This window comes from Diadema setosum, chromosome 3 (assembly GCF_964275005.1).
Source record: "Diadema setosum chromosome 3, eeDiaSeto1, whole genome shotgun sequence".
Taxonomy (NCBI): domain Eukaryota; kingdom Metazoa; phylum Echinodermata; class Echinoidea; order Diadematoida; family Diadematidae; genus Diadema; species Diadema setosum.
Window position 1 is genome coordinate 45,661,633 of NC_092687.1, and position 27,698 is coordinate 45,689,330.

Below are 27,698 nucleotides of genomic sequence, written 5' to 3' on the forward strand. Positions count from 1 at the left end.
TCACTTTTTCTGTAGAACACATCTCCTTCCCCATTCTTTCTCAAATGTTTCCATTCGTCAGAGACATATCCTGCTTGAGACGTTGTGAACACTCAAATAGTGCCGAGAGTAGACCATACGCTAAAGCCTGTAACTTGAATGAATTACTAGTAATCGTTGGCGTCTATCTGCTGTGGAAAAGTCACTTAGAGTATCCTCAAACCTTTCCCCCTATTTTCTGTTATAATGTATTTATTTATCTGTCTTTTTTTGGGTGGGGGAGGGATGAAGATAAAATGAAGAGTTTTATCGCAAAACGAGCTAAGTCCATTGTTGATAAGTTGAGATAATCTATATGTGTGATTAAAGGTGCTAAAAACAAAGAAAATAATGAGAAATACAGGATATCTTTAATCATTAAGCTTCTATAACATTCTTTGTTATGTTACAAGTGAGGTAATACTTGAAATGTTTAATTTTGCTCTATCTGATGCTGGACTTTCTTTGAAATGTTTGAAAACGGCGCTTCGCCCATTTTGCAATAAGACTCTTCAAGTGTTTATCCCGTTTCCTGAATACTTTGTATATTCAGTTTCCCATTGCGGAATTGTCATACTCAGGAATGGTGTAAAGTAAGAACGTTATGAATTGAAACGAGCAAATCCCTTTCCTACTATGTCCTTGACGCGCAGCGTTTGTAGTCTTTCTCACAGCCGTCATGCTGAATAAACAATGGCTCAAAAACGAGCTGAGCGAGCAGGGGTTTTAGGCCTTCTTGTTACACTCAGCAAATCATCCGCTGGCTTGCTTACCCTTCATACTTGATTTTTCCCCTCTGATATAGCGAGGGGTGTATTGAAGAAGGCTACGGTATTTGAGGGCCGAAACCTCAAAATCTTAATCATATGTGATTTAAAAAAAAAGAGGAAAGGAAGTCGCTGAAGTGATAGTGGTAGATCAGCGGTTAACCGATTTAACAAATGGGAAGTGGAATGCAGGTAGACCCGGAAGAGAAAGCGGCATTGAACCGGACGTAATATGTTCCAAGCCGCGTCAATGGTTTTGCTAATTTGCACACAATGTATACAAAATGGTCGGAAATGACGTCATTAGGAAGGAAGATGCAGCGGGGTTACTCTTCCAGCATCCGATCATTATTTAACCTCTGAAATCCGCCATTAACTTCAACTTTGTAGAAGTAACCCATGGAATCGACATTGATGCGTTCCCCTTTTAGTGGTTATACGATGAACTTCAGATAAATAAAGTAGTTATATCCAATTTTGCACAAAACCCTCCATATAACTCAGAAAACATTTTCATGCAAACTTCTTTGACATGTCTAGCGGTAGGGTCTATAAATTCACTGGTTCCATCAATTAACATTGACAATTTTGGTCACTTCAATACATAACAAAAACGTCCATAGCAAACCAGCCAATTTGTGAAACCATGAGTTTCGGACTACAGCAACGATTATGCTATTTACACCATTCTGGTACCTCTTCAATTCAATTCAATTCAATTCAATTCAATTCAATTCAATTCAATTCAATTCAAAGTTTATTTCATTTTTCGACAAAACATATAAGTTACACTTCTTTTGACAACAGAGAATAAGGTAAACAGAACATTATGTATCGAAGAGAATGTAAAACAATTGAGGAGGACCTTATAGTAATTATACATTGTAGTAAAGAAAAAACCAAAACAGAAGTGATCGAAATAAAGTACATGTATAACTTTGCTTAAAGTGCGAAAAATGGAGAGACCCACTAGAAAGACAGTGCTTGTAGAATGTGTGTCCCTCTGGAATAATAACATCAATGGAAAGATTAATTGAAGCATCATAAATACAAAAGGAGAAAAAAAAAAGAGGAAGAAGTCTGGAAGCCCACTGAGAATTAGATTCACAGATAAATACACTTACTATCATAGACGTGAACAACATGGGACAAGACTGGACAACAAAACAACTGCTGGAGAAAAGGCTGTACGGGACAAAACGGGATGGACAAGACTAACAGACGCGAACAAACATGAAACAAGACTAGACAACAAAACAACTACTGAAGAAAAGGCTGTACGGGACAAAACGGAATGGAAACGATTAACTAATAGAAGACAAAATAGCAAACGAAAATGCACAACAGAGACAGCGATCTTCGACAGAAACGTGTCAAGAGAAACAGATGATAGTTGTGGAGGAAAAAAAAGGTGATATTGTAGCGTCTGAAAGGAGAAAAGCAAGGAAATGAAGGGACGTGAGAACAGGAATAAGACAGACATTCATGTCTTTGACTCTTTTGGCGAAAAGAGTCATGACAACAACTCCTAGTTAAAGTAAAATTAGGCGTTGAATGAAGCACTCATATTATGTTGGTTCGTATAAATAAAATTTCGGTGTCTTAAAAAAACATACTGCATAATAATCATACAAATTGAATGGTATGAAATTGAATAAGATTAATACTACGCAAACCTGACGGTAAAAAGGATATTTGCCCCACCCCCCCCCCCCCACATACACCCAAATCCGTAACTAGGACCTATACTAACAAAGCCGTTGTTACTTTCTTAATCACGTAACCGACGTCATGTAATAGAACATTGCTTTGACCAGTGTTATTAACTGCCATGCGGCATTTTATTTGAACGATTTATAATTGATCCTTCGAAAGGAAACCAGAGTCTATCAGAGGACTGAAACACGTATGACCTTGACACGAGGTATGCAAAATGTTTGCTTGTTTTTGCTTTGTTTAGCTTTTTGTTGCTTTGGTAAGAGAGGAAGTGATAATAAATAACAATTTAGTACACAACAAATGCGAAAAGTGCACATATGAAGTTTATAGTGTTGTGTGGCCATGACCGCGCTTTTCAGAGTATATTTCCACAGAAATCAATATTACGATTCGGACCGCAATTAGAAATTCTTATTCGAAAGAATGTTTTTATAATAACCTTGCCTGTTTCTTCACGTCCATAAATTGTACCTGTTCATTGCATTTGAGAGCATGCATTTGAGGGAATACCTCTTTTAAAAGAAAAACAAAAACAAAAAAAAAAAAAACTGGCAGTAACTGTACCCGACAGACGGGTACAGTTAATCACTTATATTTGTCGGGTGACTGTTGTCAAATAGGAAGAGTTATAAAGAGTTTTATGCGTACTTTTTTTCTGTCTAAACCGCCTCTTTTTCCCTGTAAACCTAACGGATTCCTTCAAGTGCAGTGACACATTTTTGTCATGGTGACTGTAATGGAGACAATACAAATATAGGAAGAGGCCAGTGAGAATATAAGTGCAAACGGACAAAAATAAAAAGAGAAGAAGCTATGTGGTTCCGAATAACGAAATATCAACATTTCTTGTTACTAGATATGTAATATAAATCACATTCAATGAAATTATATAATTCGTTCTCTTCATTTCAACTGAAATGTTTATGGGCAATACGAAGTAAGACTTGGGGGAGTTGATGTCATCATTTCTTATAATGATTATGCATACAAAAGTTTAACCGATATGACTATTTCGAGGAAACACTATTTGAACCACTAATAACAATCCCTAACTTTTTAATGTGAAGTCTTATGCATTCAATGTACAAAGGTTCTGAATCTTTTATTTCATTCTACCTTAAAGATGTCACTTAATATGAATTGTGTTTTTTCTTCCCATTTAATTTCACATTAATTTTCATATCCAAAGTCACTCATAAATTGTGTGGCCTTGAATTTACATATCCCATTTAATTTCATTTTATTTTTCATCTCCAAGTGATACGAAATTATTACAAAATAACATTGACGATTCATACGAGACGGCAAGATGGCATGTAGCAAATACGAATACAAACAAGAGTAAAATAATATAATATATACACACCTGCGTATACATGCACATTATAAAATTGGCAACAGTTGTGGGTGTGGCTTATTATTATAATCAATATTATTATTATTATTATTATTGTTATTATTATTATTATTATTGTTTTAGTTCTTTATTGTTATGATTATTTTGTCATGAAGGTGATTCACGAAGTGTGAGAAAATTGACTTGAATTACTGCGAACATCATCAAACTTTGGCATTATAGGTATTGAGTCAATTTTGCTGTAAATCAGGAAGAAAAAAAAAAAGGATTAACAGGATTATTTTGATTTCTTCCATGTTGCTGTCTGGTACCAAGTATTTTGTAAATATGCAAATAAAATGAGTATTGTAAATACGATTAGAACGTGCGTGATAATGTGCTGCTTTTCCCTTTTCAAAGTAAAATACTTCCTATTTTGCTTTTCATTATTATATCAACTCATGTGCAAGGTAACGTCTTGTAGAAGACATCGCATGGCAATTTATATTTTCTTTGAAATATCAATAAAGCACCTATTTGAGGGGTCGAGTAAGATACAAAACGATATATCCAACAACATCCTCAGCTGTTTTTCTTAGAAACGGGAGGGTTGCAAATCGGTAATACAAATAAATACAAACAAAATGAATAACAAACCGCAAATATTATGCGTGTGTTTGATTTCACTTATCAATTCAGATGAAAAGCAAACTAACAATGGTTTATTCCTAAATATCCCCGAAAAACATGTGGTAAGAACCTCAGGGAAACGAAACTAAGTTCACAGATTTCAAACCGTACTTTAAATGTTGCAATTCTATGCTTCATTTTTAAAATATAACATCAAACACTATATCCGAGGAATTATAGTATGATGAAATTGACTTGTTTATGTGAAAGGAAGCAACTGTCTCTGTCCATAGAAGGCGAACTCTCTTCGAAACCTATCATAACGATTATGGAATAGTAAGGATATTGATTTTATACCAAAGGAAATACAAACAGAGTGTTGGTTATGTTCTGTCTACATGTGTTTTGTTAAAAAAAAAAAAAGCAAGAAGATACACCCTAGATGGATCTAGCAGTGTGTATGCAACGTTGAAATCTACTCGGTGTTTTAGTTGACTTTCTGTCAGGACCGAAACCAAAGTGTGAGCGTATCAGAAAACTTAATAACAAATTTTGCATATTGTTTGGTATACAAATTACGCCATTTTGTCTCATTACGCTATCATTTGCTTTAACACAAAACATTTCCTCCTATACAAGTTTCCTTTCCTTAGACCACGATGATTATGATGAGTATAGTGAAGAAGAAGAAAGAAAGAAAGAAAGAAGAAAAAGAAGACAAGGGAAATGCCTAAAGATGATCTTAGGACATTTTTTGTCGATATAGGCATCAAGGGGGCAGTTACGGTTAGATGACGTCACTGCTTTGTCTAATTTCCAAATGTAATTGAGACCAATTTCACATTTTTTTAAAGCACAATTTATGTTAAACTACGTATTTCTGCGATGTTCTCAGCGATTTCACATTTCAGTGAAACATGCCCTTTAAGCGTCTCAGTGCCTTCACTACAAACAGCCATAGTGAAAACATCAGGGCGTAGATGGGCACTCCCTCAGCCAGACGTGAACTGGGCGCCAGGGGACGGTTCAAAAAGTTAAGCCTGTATGTTGAAATCGGCAGGGACGTGCACGCGTTTTCATCCTCCATCAAGGATGCAAGACGCACTCGCGTAGGTGTTGATTGTTGTTTAGTGAGCTGATCGTATGGGTGCGTGTTATCCGTGATTCCCCACAAGTTTCTTCCCATCATGCCCATTGCGCTATCCCATCTTTCTCTTACATAGAGTATTATTAAAGAAAAAAAAAGAACAAAAGATATCAGATGTTAGATATTACCTCTGATGACTATGGAGAAAACTTATATCGTCCTTTATGAGAACTGTATTAGTTTCAGTTGAATGAAATCGAGTATATAGATTCACATTTCCTTCCGAATATTATTGTATAAAAATCTCATGGATCCAACTGTTTGTGTGTGTGTGTGTCCATGTGACATGTTGGTTTGTTTATAGTTTTTAATCACGAGATTGCGAAGACGTGACAATATCAGTAAAGATTGTTTGCTTGGAGCTTTGATGAATATGTAATTCAAATCTATAAAAATAACCCCTGGACCTGCGGGGAAACAACTAAAAATACGGGTATTTCATTGTTTTGTTACTTCGACTATTCAATAACTCCATACAAACACTTAACAACCCTTAATCGCCTTTGCGCAATAGCTCTTTTGGGTTTTCACGGATTAGTTATTTTGTTTTACTTTTGTAATAGGAAATTGTTCGTGTGTGTGTGTGTGTGTGCGTGTGGACGTGTGTGTTTGTTGTGTTTTTGTTATAACTCCAGGAAATTGTCTCCTTGTATATACATATATATATATATATATATATATATATATATATATATATATCATATACCTATTATCGGAGACTCGGTATCAAGGAAATAAGCTTGGCTCGCCTTCACTAAATTTGATCTCCATGAGCGATTATGTTTGTTTTGTTAGCAGAACCCAGGCGTAGTATTTGTGTAGTAATGTGAACAATGCAGCAACAGCTAGGCTTCCAACATTATAGTCTTCTTTGGCATACGCATGCGCTATGACCTCAGTGGAGTGCATTGAACGACCAGCGCTTCCGAAAACGCAAGAGTCGCGTTTCCGCGCTACTGGTCTGCGCATCCGGTTCTTGTGGTTCCCTTGCTCGTTATGTGTGAAGAATAGGCGGTTCTGGGTGCTTGATAGCTGTGGCGTGGCTTTTGTGCTACCTAGCATCCAAAACTTGTTTTCAAATGAGAACACGAAATGGGATAAAGATCAATCCTGTTGCTGCTCTTTTACTGCATACTCATAACCCTTCCATTTCTTCACTCACTTGTTGAAATAATTGATAATAGGGACAGAAACTAAGAAAACCATTTCCACACTGATTGGAGACAAACTTATAGGCATACTAGTTATTGTTCGGTTTTATAGGTAGGTTTTCAGTCATCGATTCGGCATGGAGAGAGATCAGTACAATGTGAAGGCACTGAAGGGCCGCCATTTCGCGTTTTCCCTTTTGGTTCGATGGATAAACTCCTCTAATAATGCATGGCACCCTTTAATTGCAAGGTATAGTCGTCACCAATTGAACCACATCACAGCGGCCCTTTGTAGATTCGTCTGAATTATTACGTCTGGAATCCATACGTGTACAAATTTAATATAAAAAAGAATGTCTGCCTTAGGGTAACAAAATGATATACATTTGTTGGAATGATCCCTGAATTTGTCATGATGTCACAGAATCATTCATTCAACAAAGGATAGTGAAAACAGTCAGATTAAGAATTAAAAACAAAATGAAAGTTCACCCAGAGTGTCGAGTAAAGAGCGACCATCAGAAATAGATAAAAATAGATTAGAATGTAAAACTATCCGTCTAAACAAGCAGACTTTGGAATGATGAATTGCACTTGTTATCATAATGGTTACATGACTAGATAAGATGAGATTTGAGGAAATATATTTCAGCATTCCCAGCACTTTTCTTTTGCTTTTGAAGAGTGCTCTGATTGTTGTCAGTTTATTATTTTCACAACATGAAAGAAAAACAGCTTTCTGGTATCCTTCCTGACAAATATTTATCCGACACACAAACAGAGAAAGAGGGAGAGAGAGAGAGAGAGAGAGAGAGAAAGAAAGAAAGAAAGAAAGAAAGAGAAATTGATCGAGGGAGAGAGACAGAAAAGAAAACCCTTTCTTTTTAATTGATCGGCCTCCTTATATGAATAATGTGAACGAAGATATTACATAGCATTTTTTTTTAGATTTTGCTTCTGTGTTCTTCCTGGAGAAGTGCTTAATAATGATAGCTGCGACCAAAAGTTTTCGTTCATTTCGTTCAACGAAACTTTGGCAAACTTTGACGTTTAAGACGACTGACATCTAAACTATTCATTTTTGGCAAACATTTTGTTTTCTTTGACGAAGAAATAACACTTCAAGTGGTACTGACTATTCTTAAATCATTTTAAACGTTGTGTGCAAATTTTAATGTGATGAATGTGTCTCTTACTTTGTTCGGTTGGCGGTCCAATGAATAAAAGAATGTACAATTAATGCTGATTTCTTTAATGTATTTTTATCTTTTTTTTTAAGCGATAATCTAAAAAAAAAGCTCTTAAGAGCACATTAAATTATCGTTTCAGAATGACCAATGCATAGTAGACTGATGACATAAAAATCGCAGTATACAAATGAAGGGTATTATGCATACGATGCATACGTCTGAAATGAACTAGGTTTCCATTCATAGTGCTTCCGACGTTTGGACCTACGTCCGTTTCTTATGAAGGTAGCATTATTTTGTCAGGATAGCTGATGTTCGTTATTCCGGAGGTTCGTTAACTCGAAAATAAAATAAGGTTCTTTATTCCGAAGGTTCGCTATTCCGAAACACATCAATTACCTATACTTTGATGTTCAATAATCCGAAAATGAAATAGATATCGTTAATATGAATATTTATAGCAATGTGGGTATTCCGAAGGTTCATTACTGCAAAGAATCGTTACTCCAAAAATAAAATAAAATTAGTTAATCCGAAGATGGAGAGAAAGTGCGCACTTAATAACCTTCGGAGTAACAAACTTTTCTCCCCTTTCATTTTTGGATTAACCAACCCACATGCTAACGAACCTTCTCTCGTTTTCGGAATAAAGAGCATTCTGAATAACGAACTGCAACCATCAGAACGTCACCATTCAAAAAAAAAAACACACACGCACACACACACACACACTCACATCTTCCCTTCTATTTTTGGGACATTGTGGCATAGTGGATAAGACTCCCGACTCCTAATCGGAAGGTCCGAGTTCGAATCTCGTCGAGTGTCTATGTCCTCGGACAAGATTTTGTTTACCCTCCATGTCCCTCTCGACAGAGGTGTAAAAATGGGTACCTAGCAACACAAGGGTGTAATGGTAATCGCAGGTCCCTCTGACAGAGCTGCAGTGCCTACACTGGAGAAAGGAGACCTTATCATTATTTATAATTATAACAGAATAACATAATGAAAAAGGCATGATATACTTCCTTCTAATTCTTCTCTTCACTTTCCTTCCATTCCTCTGCAATGACTCATTCTGTCTTCGTCTTCCTCAGTTCGGACTCCGCGACGTCCTCCTTTTTATTTTCATGATTTCCTTCTTTATCACTTCATTTTTGATTTCTTCATTTCTTTCCTATCCTGATAGATATGCAAACATTATGAGCAGGTGAAATGCAAAACATATGAAAAAAATATTTTCATTTCTATTTCATGTTTTGATTCTTTTTTTTTTGGGGGGGGGGAGGGCTGGACATAAGGTCATCATCAGGTAGAGAGCAAAAAATTTAATGATACTGCAGCTACTGCATAACGTGAAATAATTTTAAGATGCATTTGCACAATTATCACATATTTTAATGGTTTTCTCTGTTGTTAGAAGAAAAGAATGTTAAATACGTCAAAGTAAAAAAGCACTCGGAGAGCGCGGTACTCCGCCAATCAGCTCATTTCCACCGCCTAAATGCCTAATTTCCCAGTAGAAGCCTTTTGTTTACGTCATAAGCTTCCTGCTGCTGACAGCATGTTGCGCGGCGCCTTGAGCAGAGCACGCGCTTTAACGCGTATAACAATCTTAAATACACGCAAATTAACTCCAAACCATATTGACACAATCTGCCAAAAGCATTTAAGAAAAAAAATCTGTAAAAACTAAAAAAAAAAAAAAATCCCCGATCACTCCCAAAATTTAATCATCTGTTCCTTATGTCATCATCACCTCTTTCTGCAAGTTTCTATTAAATCCATTCAGAGCTGTTTGAGTTATTTTGTAAACAGACAAACCAGAACCGATGAAAACATTACCTCCACTTTCCTTTGGGAGGGTAAGTATTAATTGGAATGAATATAGCTGTTACTGCATTTAAACTCTTCATTTATAAAGAGCCTTCATAGAAATGCCACGATTTTCCTGTTTCTTCAGCATAAACGATTAGTTTCAGACACCATCGAGAATTGACACCACGTTTGAAGTAGGAGACCTTTAAAGCAGGCTGGTAACAGGTGGCTGTGACACGCTCGAGTTACTATCCGCCGGATTTCCCTTCCCGCGGGAGCGCAGCATCCCAAAGAGGGGAAGAGGCGCCCATCTCTGACCTGTGGTACATATACCCTGGGCCAGCTATATCTCAAAATAATCTCTCCTTTGCTCTGGTTTCGCTCTTATACCAACGGCATCCTTTTTAATGCTGCTCTGACTATACCGTATGCCCCCCCCCCCAAAAAAAAAAAGAAAAGAAAAGAAAAGAAAATACAACGGGACCCTTCGCAAAGGTAACTTTAGAAATAGTGAATCAATTAAAAAAAAAATGATAATGAATAAGGGTATGAAACTATAACTTATTTCCAACATCTTACTGAAAACCCCATCCGATTCGATCCGGGCAAAGAGAAATGAGAAGTTTTGTAGAGAATGTCAGGAATCCCTTCCCTCCTTCTGTCCATTACATCTTCCCACACATTGTGCACTACTAATAGCATCCAAGAGGGAAAAATTGGAAGAATCAGACCCATGACATTCTTTACAAAGATCCAAATTTCTCTGTGACAACATAACTAAATTGAGTGGGGTTTCTGCAAAATATAGCTCAGATGTTATATTTGAAGAGTTTGTTTGCAAAAACCGATAAGTCCATATTGGTCAAATGGAGATATTTGCGATTAAAGGTCAAGAAAAATAAAGAGAATAATAAGAAAATTTTTGCTTCTTTTGACCATAACTTCAAAAATATACCTTTATATGTAGTGACCAATGTATCATTTAAAAGGTATTATTTTGTACTTTATGACAGAGACCGTACTTCAAAATCTTCATAAATGGACTTATCGGTTTTTGCAAACAAACTCTTCATTTTAAGATCCTGAAGTAGCATTTACACAGTTTAATTATATTGGAAGTTTTCAAGGAAAAAAATCTGATTGTAATTTCTTTTAGGACATACTGTGAGATCCCCAGAAATGGCGACTGTGGCAGGAAATAGATTCGTTCCCAGCAACCGATGTGTTTCGATCACTTTACCGCAGGACCATGGAATGAGATTAGCTCTTTGTGTTCGATTGATGGAGAAGTGGAACCAAAATGCTGCTCGTATACACCGACACATATACTAGCTTTATTGCACACAACGGCCATTCTTTTGTGAATGTGTATTCATATTGTGAGAGAATGACTATAATATGTAGAATTACTTATTCACACACACAAAAAAAAAAAGCTACAGCGAACTTTAATCATCATTCGGTGCTGTAAAATCCCTCTGAATAGTCCTTGGTCTTCTTATGGGAGGTTAGAATATCATCGAAATGGTTGCTTAGGGATTAATTTCCGCTTAGGTTTGGTTTTTACTGTTGCCACGAGCCTGCATAAGCAATACGTCAATGACGACGGTCGTGTTTGACCTGTAGTGGCTTTCTCGTGAAATATTGTCTCGCTCCTCCATAATGTTAAATATCAAGAACTGCTGGCTGTTTCTCCTTGGCGAATGTATATAAGGTAACAGGGCAGTATGGAAGAGACTGTGAAGGCCTATATTACTTGCGAGATTTCAGTTTTCTTGTCATTATATTCCATGCTGCCCTTAAACACAAAGGCAAAACAACATTAACAACAGCAATGACCAAAAAAAAAAAAAAAAAAACCACACTCATACACACATAAGAAGAGAATTTGGTGTAGCCCATATCCAGAGTTTTGAGAAAATGATAGAAGCTTAGGTGCGATAGAGTGTGCAGGATAGGCGTACTGGTAAACAAAACACTCAACACCAAACAATTCATTATATCATTTACCATGTTTCAAACATGGTAAATGAGTGGGGTTTCAAATCAAAACATACTTAAAGTTTGAAATATATTTTTCTTTTTAATTCTACACCAAAACGAGGACTTTGATGTCATTTTTTTTTTCTGGGGGGGGGGGGGGAGGGGGTAATACTTTTCCTATTTCTTTAAAAAAGAAATGATGATCAATGACTATCATATATCGATTAATTTAATCATATATACAATTTTATGTTCATGTTCGTGAATACGTACGTGCTGCCATGAATCAAACTTTTCGAAATCAAACTCTATAATGTTACTTGTGTAGCATTGTTGTTGCACCTTTTGCAAAGTAAATTTATATGATGTGCAGAATCTACATGACACTTAAATAAAATTTGCTTTCTCATATCATGAAAAGGGGGAAATACCAAATCAATATTCCTGTTAGCAAAAGTAGGACAGCAAATACAACTTAAACATAGAAACCGTGGGAAATTACATCTTTCTTTCGCTTTCGTGGGTGGATGAAGGATCTAATTTGAACTGTCTCATTTAGTTCTTTTTTTTTATGAAGGTGGAGTTTTACGTTTTATATCCTAAGGGAAAATTATTCATTGCAGCTTTTGGGAAGATAAAAAACAGTGACCGGATATTGTTGGCATTGTTGGAAAAGGAAGGCTGGTAGTAGATATGGAAGTTGTGGAAACTGGAGTCAAAATAGCAAGAAAAAAAAAAGAAGGACACTTGCTATTTCAACGATCACTTCCCCATTCATAGTAATTGAAAATACATTTACACATTCATTACAAATATGCCAAATAAAACAAAAGCACAAAGACACACATTCACAGAAAGAAAGAAAGAAAGAAAGAAAGAAAGAAACAAACAAGCAAACAAAGTTATAAACAAACAGAAATGCCAATGTATTTAATTAAGTAAAGGCACAACGGCAAAGTATGTGAGAAGCATCAGAAACATTATCACAATGGACATACATGTCTAAGGAACAGAATTTCCCGTAGAAAAACACTTCTCGATTTCATCGCTTTTTTTTTTTTTTTTTTTTTTTTAAATAAGTAAGGTTCTAAGTTTAATTTACAGTCTTCAGTATCGCAACTCTTACATTTGCTTTCGCGCGGAAACAAGGTCCCGAGCTCTATATAGATTAATTCACACAAGGCAAGTAAATATGGTGCATGTGTTCATGTTTGTGTCTGTGTATGTGTCTACAAGTGTGTGTGTGAGGTGTGTTTGTGTGTACGGTGCTTGCCACAGTATCACGCCCATTGGTCAATTAATGACAACTGAAAAGGAAATGGAGATAATGCATTTCTGATACCTATACTTCCCAAAGTTCAACGTACTATATCCAGAACAGTGCCAGAAAGATGCATTTGTGTGCTGCAGTGCTGCAGGTGTGTGTGTGTGTGTGTGTGTGTGTGTGTGTGTGTGTGTGTGCGTGTGTGTGTGTGTGTGTGTGTAGGGGGGGGGGGGCTGGGGGATGACAGAAAACTCGTCATTTTCTCTCAACGCTATATATAATAACGTATAATTTCGCAATTTCTCAGTAATGTTGCAAAGAGTACTTCTCTATTAAGTTACCTTTTGCTCCATGCTATGGTTGAGTTATCAGAGTGGGAACGGGAGTTTATCAGTGTTGTGGTGAAAAGCACGTTACCTTGAAAAGAAAAATCCGAGGGGAGATCATCCTAAACGGATAAGCTGGCTAAGTCGACAAGTGATAAAGTATTTCCTCCCTTTCGACCGCAAACTACATTTCAACAAATGAAACTCTTTTTAAATGTCCGCTTTTCGTTTTCCGTTCAGGCTTATCAGGCTTTTTGAAACCCAAAATGATTTAGAAAAAAAAAAAAAAACAACAAACAACCCAGCATTTTACTAATTTTGACAAATTCTGCAGGAAGAGTACTTTCGACAAAAAGAAAATGGTTTGCTTTATCAACATCTATGTAAACGAATTAGATGTGATGTAATGCAAAAGACTGTCATACAAAAATATTCGAAAAAATAATTCGACATTCGAAATGTAACGGATAGCTTGAGGCAACTGATTCCACAGGTAAGGTCCAGCATGTGCAATTTTTAGAGAATTTGGGAACGTAGATGGAAAAAAAAAATCCGTATGAAGCATGATCACTCGAAATGAAAGAGAATATTAAACTTTTTGGATGTATCTTTAAGATATATGGCGTTGAAGAAGATATAGGGACTCAAAGATATCTATTCCTTTACTTTATTTTGCTGTTCCTCTCTCACAGTTTCACGTTTTGTACAATACATAGAGAATTCTTTGATTCTTCTTTGAGTCAGTTGTTATAATGTACTCCGTATAATGAAATGTAGAAAAGAAAAAGGAACTACAAAACGTCTGCGTCCTCTGGGGCCATCCCACGAGACCGACACCCACGAGTCATACAGCCCAGGAGTTCGAAATAACAGAAAAAAAAAAAATGTCCATGAGTCATACAGCCCAGGAATCATACAGCCAAAGAGTTCAACACAGGGTACACGGTCTCGTGGGCCTTGTTTGCTTAGTGTAGAAACTCATGGTCTGTATGACTCGTGGGCTGTATAACTCGTGGGCTGTATGACTCATGGGCTGTTATGACTCGTTGGTGTCGATCTCGTGACGTGCACCCCTCTCTTGGTCTGTGGTCTGTAATTTCTTATCCTATATACATTTTAACAATTTCAGATCTGCCCTACGAGAAGTCGGGCCGATGCCCAGCAGTGGAGGTGGTTAATCGACTGACCAACAGGGTGTGTGACCAGAACCTATGTGACACGGACAGCGACTGTGAAGGACCCAAGAAATGCTGCTACAACAACTGCGGGGGAAGATCCTGCGTCTTTCCGTTGGGTAGGGTTTGCTTGTTTGTTGGTTGGTTTGTTTGTTCATTTCCATCTTAGAAGATGCCTGGAAAGCCCATATTCAGCTATGCTAAACTGGTCTTCCATGGGGTCCTGTTGGATGTGAGTTGTGACCACTTCACCGGGTTAAACACCCTGCTCTTTGCGATGAAACAGTCGTCTGAACTAACGATTGATATTTTATTAGACAATATTAGTAGCGACGATCTCTCCTCTTTCAAAGATTCATCATGTATTTATGAAATTGAAACAGACCCAACTTGGGACTAATTAGAATAGGAGCATATCGGCGACAAGCTCTAGGCTTATTGTTTTATGCCGGAATCATGTCGATAATAAACGTTCGACCCAACTCTTTGTCAAACAAAGACAACAGGAAAATATAAAGAGAATTTCACAAAATTTCATCTTTTGAAAAAAGTACACATTCCCTTGACTCGTCACTGACATATGTTATGGGTAATATTATTCCTCCTGCCTTTAGAAAGAGGCAAGTCAAGTGTTCTTTTATTATGCGAAAAAAGTGAAAATATGTTAAATTTTCTTTATACTGTTGTACGCATATGACATCACAAGCTGTAGTAGTCTCCTCATCCAGCAGTTCCAACACAAAAATTTTAAAAATTCATAACTTTTGCATCGATTGTCTAATTTTCCTCAAACTTTCACTGATGTGTTCTACTAATATTGCTGCATTCTCTCAATCCTTATGTTAATGAAAGTGAACTTGTCCTTTAAAGAGTCAACTGAATATACGAGTACTAAGTACTGAGTGGAATTATAGTTAGACTCTCCAAAGAAGAGTGTCAACGCATTTTCAGATCCCAAATAAAAAGTCAACTTATTTCCACACCTTGATGACTAGTGAAATCAGCGTGTTTTAGGTCTCTTATACGGGCAACCTACCTAAAACTCCGCTGCACTTAGCGACTCTATTTCCTCTTTTCCATCGCAAACTCCTCTTCATAACCAGTCTCTTCATTGTGATTTAATGGCAGTTATATCCACTTTGATATTCGTTTAAATGTCACTGTTGTTTTGTGACCATTACAGTAAAGAAAAAAGAAATCAAAGCTTGGTTACCCGCAGTGGTAACTATAGTACTTGAATAGTTTCTGCATTGTGAGACTATCAAGTCGAGAGAGTCATAACATACAAAACGCACAGTGAAGCCAAAATGGAACTTTTTTTTTTTAATCGATGCATGAGGAAACCATTATGTCGCAAAAGTCATTGCATTAGAAGCTCATAGTCAAATGGAACTATTTGCAAATTTACTGCATTAGGGGAGCAATATATCGAAAGTGTCAACTCAATGTAGACATCTCTTGACTTCGAAATCTCTGCATTGCGCAGACAATAAAAAATTGCATGAGTTAACGCATGAGAAATGCTTAGTCAATCCCGTGGTACTCCTTCATGCATAGTCACTGCCTAGTCAGACTCTTCCAGAAAAGTTGCATAATTTTTCAGTTGCGTCAGTAGATTTGCAGACTCTAGTAAACAATCTTCCTTCGCGGAAGCCTTTGGAGGTGGAGGTTCCCATGATGGAAGCCTTTTTATAGTGTAGAGACAGCCCATCACGAGCTGTGCTTCAGTTTAATTCGCTGTGACGACTCTCAAATGTCACGATTCATTATTATTGACTCTCTTTTCTTATCTTCTTTATTCTCAGATACAGTACGACTGGATGTCCCAAGAGATCACATAGGTGGGTAGTGTTCGTCATCTTTCTTCTTATATGTCACAACACTCACGAGGAAATGAACAACAACAACAACAACAACAACAACAACAACAACAACAACAACAACAACAACAACCAAAGAAAAACAACAAAACTGAAATGAAACAAAAAATACACCATGACAATGATTAGCGTGAGGTGTGAATTTTCTTCAGTTTGTCTCCCTCTACAAAATTTTCTTGATGAATATATATTTTTAGTTTCAATGATAAGCTTGTAGTGACCCATAGAAATTCCTATAGATCCTACTGTCTACGAGGGAGAACCATGATTACAGTTATAATATCGCAAGTCCCTCGAGGGTATTTATAAAACCCTTGTGCGCTCTAGGTGCTGCAGTTTTCGCGCTGACTGTCCAGAGTCCCTGGTAAGGGAACGATAAGTTCCCACTGTTCAGCGCTTTATGGAGCCGAGCACAATATCCGAGCACATTTTCTAAGTAGAAAAAAAATAATATGACCAGAAAAGAACGGCGCCATTTAGAATGAGAAAGAAATCTTACGAATTGCGATACGAGGTGATTGTATTCGAGTCTTTGATTTCGAGTCAAACGTATAACTATGGGCAGTCTTTCATGTTAGAAATGACAATTTCTTTTCAGGTCGGTTTTCCTTTGAATTCAAAGATTTCCAGAACGACATACGTTAGAAATACAATTTCTCTGAAAATGGCAGATACTTCGTGACTGCAACTTCAACTGGGGATTTTCGGTGTGATGTGAAAATATACTGAACTATGAGGACACGACCTTTTAAACTTTCAGAGAGAAAAAATATAGATGGCACAAGCGCACTCAAGGAAGTGGTGTTACTGGTCAAGGAAGTTTTCAAGACGCCTGCTTACTGCGCTGATCTAAGTGTTGTCCTTTCCTATTGGTTGCTTATAGTCGTTTCAGAAGTGGACAGCCAATCAAAGCTGCTGACAGTAAACGAGGGTGAGACGGCGGTGTTGTATTGCAACGCGTCTTCGCGAATCCCGACATCCTATGGTTGGATCTTGGTTCAGCCGGCGCAGGATTTCCCTACAATAGACGTCTTCCCTCCGGGATCTACCATTGGAAATAAGAGGGGTGAGTAGCACCTTTTAACATGTTGAAACGCATATATTATTACAAAATCTCTGGATAATTTCCTTGATACATATCTCTTCTATTTTCAGATATAAAAGTCATTAGAAGCTATAATCAGCATGTAAAAACGCACAATGATCATGATTATGTACAGATATGAGAACCCGCCTCCCTGATTAAGTGATTTAGGCAATTACATGGCAAAAACATGGCAAAGGAAGAAGTTTATCTACCAAACGATAGGCCTACAATGTACGTCGACAGACGACGTTCACTTTTATTAACTTTGTAAAATTAATTAATAGATAAGTTGATTCTACTTGAGAACTCACTGTGATATTTAGAAATGATGGATTGTCCCTTTCCTAATCCTTACTTCGTAAGATCATTGACTTAATGTGCAACTTCTTTTTTCCTCCCGGTAATGACAGACTTAACCCACAAAGTGAAATCTTTTGCTTTTTAGTATCGAGTGATGGTAGGCGGTTGATTGTGCTGGGAGCAAGGGTTCAGGATACAGCAAACTACGCATGCGTGGCAGCGTCTCTTCTAGGATACGTCACAAAGTCGTACCAGCTGTACGTCAACGGTAAGACATATTTGTGCTGACTAACATGCATCCGATGTTGCCTGGTCACCGTGGTTTAAATTATTCAGCCATTTGTTTGTTTGTTTTATGTTTGTCTCTGGACGTGTATGTATGCATTCAGTATGGCTTTATGCAAAGCAATCACAACATTTTCTAAATTATAACTATAGTATTTGCTAACAAAGTTGAATCCATGATTTGCGTGAAAAATACCTGGGATCATTTCATGAAGCAGTTTGGTCCGATATGTTTCCGACAAATTGTTACATGCTACTGAAATCCTCATATCCGACTGGCTGGGAGCAATTTGTTCTACAACTTTGTCGGACAAAATGCTTCATGAAATGCTCCCCTGAGCTATGAAAATTTGCATGATAATCTCTTTTCGAGCTCGAATTTATATTCTCATGCAGTCATTGCAGTATTGTACTTGTTGCGTTGACAGCAACCATGCCACCTCCGGGGGCGACTCAGACAGAGGTGGTTCCCGATTCTGTAGTGGCCGACTCCCAAGCTGCCGAATCCACCGGCGACTCCGAGGCGCAGTCTGAAAACTGGCAGCAGCTGATGGCAAGCTACCTGCCAGACGTCTCACAACGCATCACCACCACGATGTCGCCAATCCAACAGCAAGTACCTACCACAAGTGCGCCCCCTATTGTTGATGCCGAGACGGCCATTGCTGGCCCGTTGACCAATCCAGTATGCTACCAACCACGAAACAAAGGCACATGTAGCAGAGAGGAAGACAGATGGTAAGCATCACGTGACATCATGGAATCGCATGACTTGAGGAATGTATCGCTTTCTCACTTTAAGCTTGCAAATCTTCATCGTCATCTTTAATTCCCGATGGAGACAACATTCACTACAGAACTTGTATTTTAATCAAACTCTCCCACTATCTCACGTTTCGTCCTTCACCCTCTCTTGGAGCACTTTAAATGAAAAGAGTCATTTTTTTTTGTTGTTGTTAAATCATAAGTTTGATAATATCCTTTGCTATAATTTTCTGTTTTGTTCTCATGGAGGACTTACTTTAAAATGTATAAAATGGCGCTTAGCCAAGTTTGCGATGAATTCTCATACATTTTCCCCCTCCTCTACAACTAAGCCATCTTTTTCTCCCTTTCTCTACACACGACGTAATCTTCCACATTAAAGGTACACAAACATGGACATCAAGAGGGCGCTATCGTCATCGCAATTATCACCACCATCTTTATTCCGACAAACGACTAACACTATAATTATCTATCCATCAAGCAAATGTTTTGTTCTCACGGAGGACTTACTTTCAATGTTTAAACATGGCGTTTGGTAACAGACTAGATTGGACAACTAGATCACGATATCTGGGTGTCATAGCAAGGATACTTTGAGGGAACCATGTGTTTAAGGTAGGACCAGTGAGGAGCAATGGCCGAATCAAGAGACCAGCTGATATTGAAACTATTCGAGTATGACATACTCACTGTAAGAATCTTCTCTACCTCCGGACGTTTAAAACATACTAGACCCATGAAGAATGGCAATGGCTTACTTCAACAGCGACCTCAAGAAGCCCGTGTCTGTAAACCTTTAAATCGTGACTGATATCATCATGGTTAGGATGACTGCCATCCGCGATTGAAATCACAATTTAGAAATTGAGAAGAATGTTTGACGAATCTGATGAAACAGCTGCCACTACGCATGACCATTAACCAATGCTTCAATTTCTTGTTCTCGTCTATTTTGAATGTTCAGGTACTTTAATTCGCTGAAAGGAAAGTGCGAGCCGTTTACATACAGTGGATGCAATGGGAATCTCAACAATTTCTACTCGTACGAGGAGTGTAACCGTACCTGTCCGTACACGTCTCAGCCGGCGTGCGAGCAGCCGATTTTCACGGGACCCTGCCGGGCTAGATTCATCAGATGGGCGTACGACAGTGAGAGAGGGGAGTGCGTTAATTTTGTGTACGGCGGCTGCAGAATGAACGGCAATAATTTTCACACGCGTGACGAGTGTACGGCTCAGTGCGTCCGTAAGTACTCTGCTTGAATAAATTCCAAGGGAGAGGAAATCTCACACATCTTTAGGTTCTTATTTGTTTGTTATTTTTTTTGGAAGAATTACGTTTATGAGTTAGCAACTTTATGCCTCCTGAAAATGAAAGTCGCCATTGTTCTGTTATTGGCACAGAATTAGCGATTTGGTATATACGAAAAACATAATTTTCTCTTTGTAGACTTGATACATGCATTAAAAACAGCCCCAAAACAAAAAGAAACAAAACCATGTGCAGCATGACAATGTACGTCATCCTGCGGGAAGCCTTTTTTCTTTTTTTTTTCTTTTTTTAGGAAAGTTAGTACGAACTGTAAACCAAAATCATTTGCTTCATTTTGTTCTCTCGATAAAGTTTAATGACAAGATATCGCGCAATGAATTTGTATCATTGACAAAACCCTTGGAAATAGAATATTGTTATTTAACAAGTTCAAAGAACCCTCTCCATTTAAAGTTCTAAAACAACGTAGATTCCTCGCCCTCTTGGCAGACATTCAGTGACAAAACTTCAGTACTGAAATGATCGTCGCATCATGGAGCTCTACCACACGTACCGGAGACCCCAAGAAGTCCAAAACTATGAACCGGTAATGATTGCCTGTGTGAAGTTAAAGGGATGGTACAGTATTGGTGGAAATGAAAATTGGGCTTTACCTTTTTTGCGAGATACCAAGAAACACTTATGAAATAGTACAGAGCACACCATTTTAAGAGGAATTCAAAGTTTATTTGATGAAAATCGGGTTTGGAATAGCTGAAACATCCAAAAACAAGGTAAAACAAAAAGATCTTAATAAAGTGTGTCTCCCACACTTTATTAGGATCACTCTGTTTTGGATATCTCAGTCATTTCAAAATCAATTTTCATCAAATAAACGTTGAAATCCTCACGGAATTACATGCTCTTTCATATTTCATAAGAGGTTTCTCACTATCTCATCAAAAAATGATAAAAACCTGAAGTTAAGTCTCAACCAAAACTATACGTTCCCTTTAAAGTTACCTGAATTATTTTTTACTTTCCGGTGTATTATCATTTTCTTTCTTTCTTACTCTCTTTCTTTCTTTCTTTCTTTCTTTCTTCCTTCCTTTATTCCTTCCTTTCCTTTTTTTCCCCTAGTTCGGCGGCAAGGAAGCCAACTAGCCAGCCCTCCTGTGGAGATGAACCCGCGGCTTGCCGAGTGTCGCTGCGTCCGGCAGAGACTGAAAAACTGTTTCTGCGATTCGGAGTTTGGTGAGACAAATCTCCAAGAATCTCTAGAAAATGCAAGTAATAATCATTGGAAAGACTGATGACAATAATGTTGAAGAGACGACATTCGTTCTTTGCGAAAACGATAAGGTACTGAAATTCCCTGCCCTCAAATTGTGGCAGTAGCATATGTGGGAATTTTTTCCCCACTTCAATATTTCATTTCTATTAAACAAACAGAAATATTTATAAAGTGTTACAAACCGTTTGAATTAACTGACTGTAGCTGTTCTTTATTTTTCCTATGCATAAACTGTATCACAATCTAAATAACACTAGGATCGGCGAAAATAACATATAATATACACGCACAGTATGCAAGAATCTCCAGCTAATTGAAAAGGCAGACTTAATCAGAAGAAGAAGAAAAATAAAGAAAGATAAAAAGGCGAATAGAAATATAGCATTTCAAAAATCATATTTCTCACTCTGAGACGTTTTTTCTCTGTCATCTATTTTATTCATATATCATTTGCTTATCTATTTATTTATTCATTTATTCATTTATTTATTTGTTATCATTTTAATTTCTTTTTTGTCTTCGCTCTGTTCACCCTTCCTCCAGCCATTGAGGGCACGGTCCTACAGAAACATAATTCCCTGAACGGTGACATCTTGGTGATAGAGGTACAGAACGTCTTCAAACAGGGCGCCCTCTCTCTGCGAGAAACGAGAACTCTGTCCAACAATGTTACGATTATCAGGGACATGTCGCAGCGTGGTCGAAACTGCCAGTGCCACACCCTGGAACCCAGTGAGTAGGCCTGCCACTGATCTCTCTTAGGAGGTATCTGGATATCTCAATAGTCAATTCATGCTCTACCAAACAGTGAAGCCGCAATATTACCAGGCTTACTCTATAGGAATTTGCTCGCATTTTCCAGTAGAGATTGTCACCACAATCAGAAGATGTCGTGAGCTTTGTGCATAAATAACTTGCCGATGTGTGTAGTAAGATGGCGGCTTGGTGGCTTCAAAACGAGTGGCCTATGAGATATCCAGATACCTCCTAAAGAGATAAGCGGTGAGTACATTGAAATCAGCTCCATAGCAAAAGGAATAATTGTTACACCGGACTATTCAGTCTAATCACAAGCATTCAACGGGCTACGTCGTGCACAATAATTCAATAAACGTTGGTGCACACGCCTAGTCCGACAATACAATTGATTTTGATTGTTGAAGTTGGTTTCATGCAAAATGTTTAATTTACAGGAAAAAAAATAGAATAAAAGTTTTTTTTTTTCAATGTCCAGATAAACATGTGAAAAAGAAATAATTACGCAAAAAATGCCAGGCGCAACTTTCACAATTGTTATGCAAAACACTGTTGGTTGCCCTTTTGGGGTTTGTTTGAAAAGATAAATTTTATAAAGGCATATTTGACAAGATATTAAGAGACCCAATTCTTTTTTTTTTTTTTGCAACCTCAGACTTGCACGAAGCAAGCATGAAAAATATCATACGAACAAACAAAATGGAATGCAAGCAGACCGAGTCTGGTTTAAATCTCTGTGTTTAATTTCTGGAAGAATAAGATTTAGTCCACAAGTACTTTGCCAGCAAGGGTACTAATCGCTCGTGTCTGAAATTTCGTGATGTTAACTTTTGAGCTTGAATTCAGAGTAATGTATCTTCTGAAGTGGACCAAGGAGAAAGAGAGAGAGAGAGAGAGAGAGAGAGAGGGAGAGAGAAAGAGGGGGGGGGGAGGGAGAGAAATAGATAAACATGTATTAGGCACATAGATAGATAGATAAAATACAACTGTGCAATTACCAACAAAACGACAAAACTTTCGATACCACACTGCCTGGATATTCTTGTGTTGCTTGACCTTTGATCGGTACTCTGTTTGATTCTCCATAGATTCCGTGCCGTACATCATCATGGGCTACATGAATACCCAGGGCGATGCCGAAATTGACGCAAATTCTTACGTGAGCGAGGCCACGCGCCGACGCGCCAACAAACTGGAGGAGAAGATGTTGCGCGCGAAATACTGTCGCCCCGCATCCCGCGGCGCCTCCGCCATCAGTGAGAGAACGGGACGTAGAGGGCGAGCTAGATTCGACGCCTAGTCCTAAATATCTACTCAAAACGCATTTTTTATGACTACATGATGATATCACCAGACAGTACACCGTACGTGTAAGTGAAGAGTGAATATTGTATAAGTGACTTGAATCTACATTGCTGTTGAGGGACCGTACATTGCGTCATTACACGTCCGGAAAAGATGGTATAGTCTAACGCTGGCTGGATATATATGTATATGAACAGGTAGGGTTCATAGTAGTCAACCGATGAGCCTTGATAATTATACCACTCTTGACAAAAGCATAACGGTCTCTTCCAACGAACGTGATTACTGTAAAAATTCCACTTTAATTTACAGTTGGCATGGTTGGTATTTGAAGTGCATGTGAAAGGGCAATGACCTTTGGCACCATTAGCATCGACCTATCAGGGGTCGAGGTTTACGTACAGTCATCATTGGAGTGTGGTTAAACCTCCAGATCACGGTGTGGTCCTAGTATCTCAAAGCTGTGTCTCAAGTTTCATACAAACGGTAAAAAGCGTCAGAACTTTGATTTAAAGGTACTAGCCCACATTTGCAAGCCCACGAAAATCAAAACTGCATAAAACAGGTCCAATAGACTTCAAGTACAAGTTATAACAGTAACATACCTCACCTGTCGCTCTTTGTCTATACCATTCGATAAAAGAGAGAAAGTCATCGTTTTAAAATCAATTTTCAAACCGGGTCAACCCGACCCAAAATCGAATTACGAGCGCGGGCTATAGCTACGTACATTGTACATGTAACACGTACGTGGACCGGACCTAGCGAGCGTTATACGCATGCATACGGATTACGGTGCATTTTCATTTATTTTTATGAAAGTAATGGACTAATTGGAACGAAATTTTGCACAGGTGTTACTGCAATCATACCCAAACTCCATGCTAACTATGAGACCAATTGCTGCAGGTTTACAAATGTGGGCTAATACCTTTAAGCTACTGCTTGCGGGAACTCATTGTGTGACATATCAAGTCTATGTGGGAATCTTGTACTATCTGGAAATCAACGGCTTAAACCTCACAATGACGAAGTATAGTCGGGAAATGCTTCTTGGTAAATGGCATTAAAACCAGTAGATGTGCTGCATGATACGTCAGTCGTATTTCTTTTGGTTTTATTAATTAATCTGCAGTACTTGGAAGGTGTGCAATTCAAATTCCCATGACATCAGGTGATGCCTTAAGTATTTCTGAAGTTATATAAAAACCCAAAGCGATCTCAGCTCAGATAAGGTCCGTTTCTTCCCCTGTGCTATTAAAACCCCGAGTTCCCTACAGATAATGCCATCTTCCCATATCAAGTTTGATCGAATGCCCTGTAGCATGGGGATCCATGCAGCGGGAAGGCTGTCCCGGTTCGGATACATGCCTGTAAGTTCTGGAATCCCCGTAACGAACTATGCAGCACACCATCTCTATGTATTAGTACAAACAACCGATTCGTATCTCCACTCGTAGCTCGACCGTAAACTCGATGAATTTATACACTTTCATGCATAAATATGTTCGATGACCCCGTGCGATTCGTACTTTTCGAATGTACTCGGATGGGCAGCTAATGAGTCGGGACAGCCATCGATTCCCCACGCTAAAAGTGGTCGTAAACATACTTACTATGGCGCCCCCAGTTGCCATAAGCAATGAATAAGCCAGTTCGGAGTTCCACTTTGCGCATGAGCAGAAAAAAGTCATTTGTACCAATCGGGCAAGTTGGTTTTTGAAATTCACTGAGATAAGCATCTGTGACGTAATGATTATTCAAGTATCCTTCTAAATGATGCTTTCCATCATGTCCACCTGACAACAAAAGTGGTATTTGGTAATATCAATACAAAAAGATTCAATGCAAAATAATGGTATGGATGCTTTCACATGACTTTGTTGATCATGGACATTTCTGGCCACCTGGTCTACACAAATTCAGCCTATGTTTAAACATGACGTCGTGCGCATGGCAGATTGTCATTACAGCGCTTCCTTGCGCTTGGTAGATTGTCGTTACAGTGTGGGAGTGCGCATAGCAGATTGTCGTTCGGGTGTGGGAGTGCGCATAGGGTTAACAACATTCTGCCATGCGCACGGAAGTGCGCTAACAACAATCTGCCATGCGCATGACGATGATTGAAGAAATCCATGTATTGTTATGTCGGGCAAGGTACAAGTAGCTGCATATTTTATTTATTTATTTATTTATTTATTTATTTATTTATTTATTTATTTATTTAGTCATTTATTTATTTATTTATTTATTTATTTATTTATTTATTTAGTTTGCTTTGTAAACGAGGGAAGTGCCCAACCATCTGAGAAAAAAGAAAGGTCGTTTGTACCCATGTGCACATGAGCTAACTCCAAACTGGCTTATTACTGAAGGAAAAACTAACAATACAGTGTACACGATACTGATAGCTTATCATTATACCAGTGCCCTTTTCAATATTGGAGAGTAAATTAAAAGGGGAATATCACCGATTGAATTCGAACTGTGAAAGCGATTTTCCTCCGAATGAATATCACATAACTATTTTCGTTTTGTCTATGTACAGTTCTATGGGTACGGTTCCAAGACATATGAAGAGTTTGTTTGCAAAAACCGATAAGTCCATATTTGTCAAATGGAGATATTTGCGATTAGAGGTCAAGAATAATAAAGAGGATAATTAGAAAATTTCTGCTTCTTTTGACCATAACTTCAAAAATGTACATTTATATGTAGTGACCAATATATCATTTAAAAGGTATTATTTTGTACTTTATGAGAGAGACCGTACTTGAAAATCTTCAAAAATGGACTTGTCGGTTTTTGAGAGCAAACTCTTCATATATTCATCGTTAAGAACATAAAACAGTGTTGTTGTTGTTTTTTTGGCGTTATAATATAGTGAAGGATGCTGTAATGATGAGAGATTCTCATGACTTTTAATCTCATTCATGCGTCAAAGAAAGAAAGAAACACATATGAATTCACGACATGTTGGATGTTGAAAAATTGCTGCATTGCTTTATTGTATGATATAGGAGAAAACATGGCAACAACGGCATGTAGACTCTAAGTGATATTGTATTGTGTTCGTTCATTCTGATTTATACTTATAGGAATCATGTTGTTGGCATGCTGTTCCTCTTTAGCTAAGGTACTCTAAATTACATACTCACACATGCGCACACATTATACACACAACTTAACCATTAGTTACGTGTCGTGTTATAATGCTTGAGAAAAAGCTTTGTCACACTAAATAAATATAAAAACGTGACCAAAGCACTACAATGAATGATATATTGTTTAAACATTGGAAAAAAATAAACCTTTTTTTCAGAGCCGCTTATAGATGCTCAGAGGGATACAAAGGGAAAAAATGCATACAAAGGCATTGCGAATTGTGTAGTCACTTTCATCCTGTTCAGATACAATTCTCTGATTAAAGAGTTTGACTGAAAAACTGGTTTAACGTCATTTTCAGACATTTTAAGGTTACTTCATCATCAGATACAGCAAAATAAAATCTTTCAAATTATACTTCACGTGTTGCGTAACGAGGAATATTCCTAAAAGTGTGATGCTTAGATCTTGTTTTATCATTATTTTCTTTGTTTTTTTTAACTCGTTTTTATTTCAATTAGCTCAAATTGACGATCAAATTCACGATCAAAAAAAAATTGCGATCAGAATCTACATTTAGTTTGATCTGCTACCACTGTCTGTAAAGTTGAATATGCTAGTTCCGCTCCATCAAATTCCAATTGTTGTTTTTTTTTTATTAAGCATTTAGCGTTATATTGTCAACAATAAATTACGTAGCAATTAATTTCTACATAACATCACTTCAGTCACTATCCAATGCAACAGCATTTTTTTTTTTGAATTGCAAACTTCTTTCTTTTTTTTAATAATTTGTACCAATGGGAGATTGAGTTGACTTGATGTCGTTGGAAACAGGTACAGCTAGAAACATCGGAAATCATTACGATTGTATGAAATAAAAAAAAAAAAAATCTGACTGTTTTTACAGCATTATTTTAATTATCTAGAGTGAGCTTATTTAGTAAAAGTGGTGTAGAAATAGAGCCTGAAAAGGAGTATTGCTTTTGTATTTGTCTGTTCATTTCTCAACTTCTCTATAGTAACACTGCAATTTTCAATGATTGAAATGGCGCTTTTGTGTGTAAATTTCTTTTTTTTTTTAGTGTTGTTCTTGCTTTTGTTTTGGGTTTCTGTTCTTTAGATGTATGAATGGCTGCGAAT

General features: G+C 37.6%; 1 protein-coding gene across 1 annotated transcript in view; it reads left to right on the forward strand.

Annotated features, from left to right (window-relative positions):
• LOC140226424 (WAP, Kazal, immunoglobulin, Kunitz and NTR domain-containing protein 1-like) overlaps window positions 1-23,935 on the forward strand; it is a 29,069-nt gene extending 5,134 nt beyond the window's left edge. The window contains exons 2-10 of the mRNA XM_072306898.1: window positions 14,479-14,643; window positions 16,330-16,365; window positions 17,288-17,470; window positions 17,937-18,059; window positions 18,505-18,814; window positions 19,809-20,089; window positions 21,236-21,349; window positions 21,933-22,121; window positions 23,234-23,935. Coding sequence (XP_072162999.1) covers window positions 14,479-14,643; window positions 16,330-16,365; window positions 17,288-17,470; window positions 17,937-18,059; window positions 18,505-18,814; window positions 19,809-20,089; window positions 21,236-21,349; window positions 21,933-22,121; window positions 23,234-23,445 — 1,613 coding nt within the window. The 3' untranslated portion in view covers window positions 23,446-23,935. The remainder of the gene's footprint in view (window positions 1-14,478; window positions 14,644-16,329; window positions 16,366-17,287; window positions 17,471-17,936; window positions 18,060-18,504; window positions 18,815-19,808; window positions 20,090-21,235; window positions 21,350-21,932; window positions 22,122-23,233) is intronic.
• The last annotated feature ends 3,763 nt before the right edge of the window (window positions 23,936-27,698 follow it).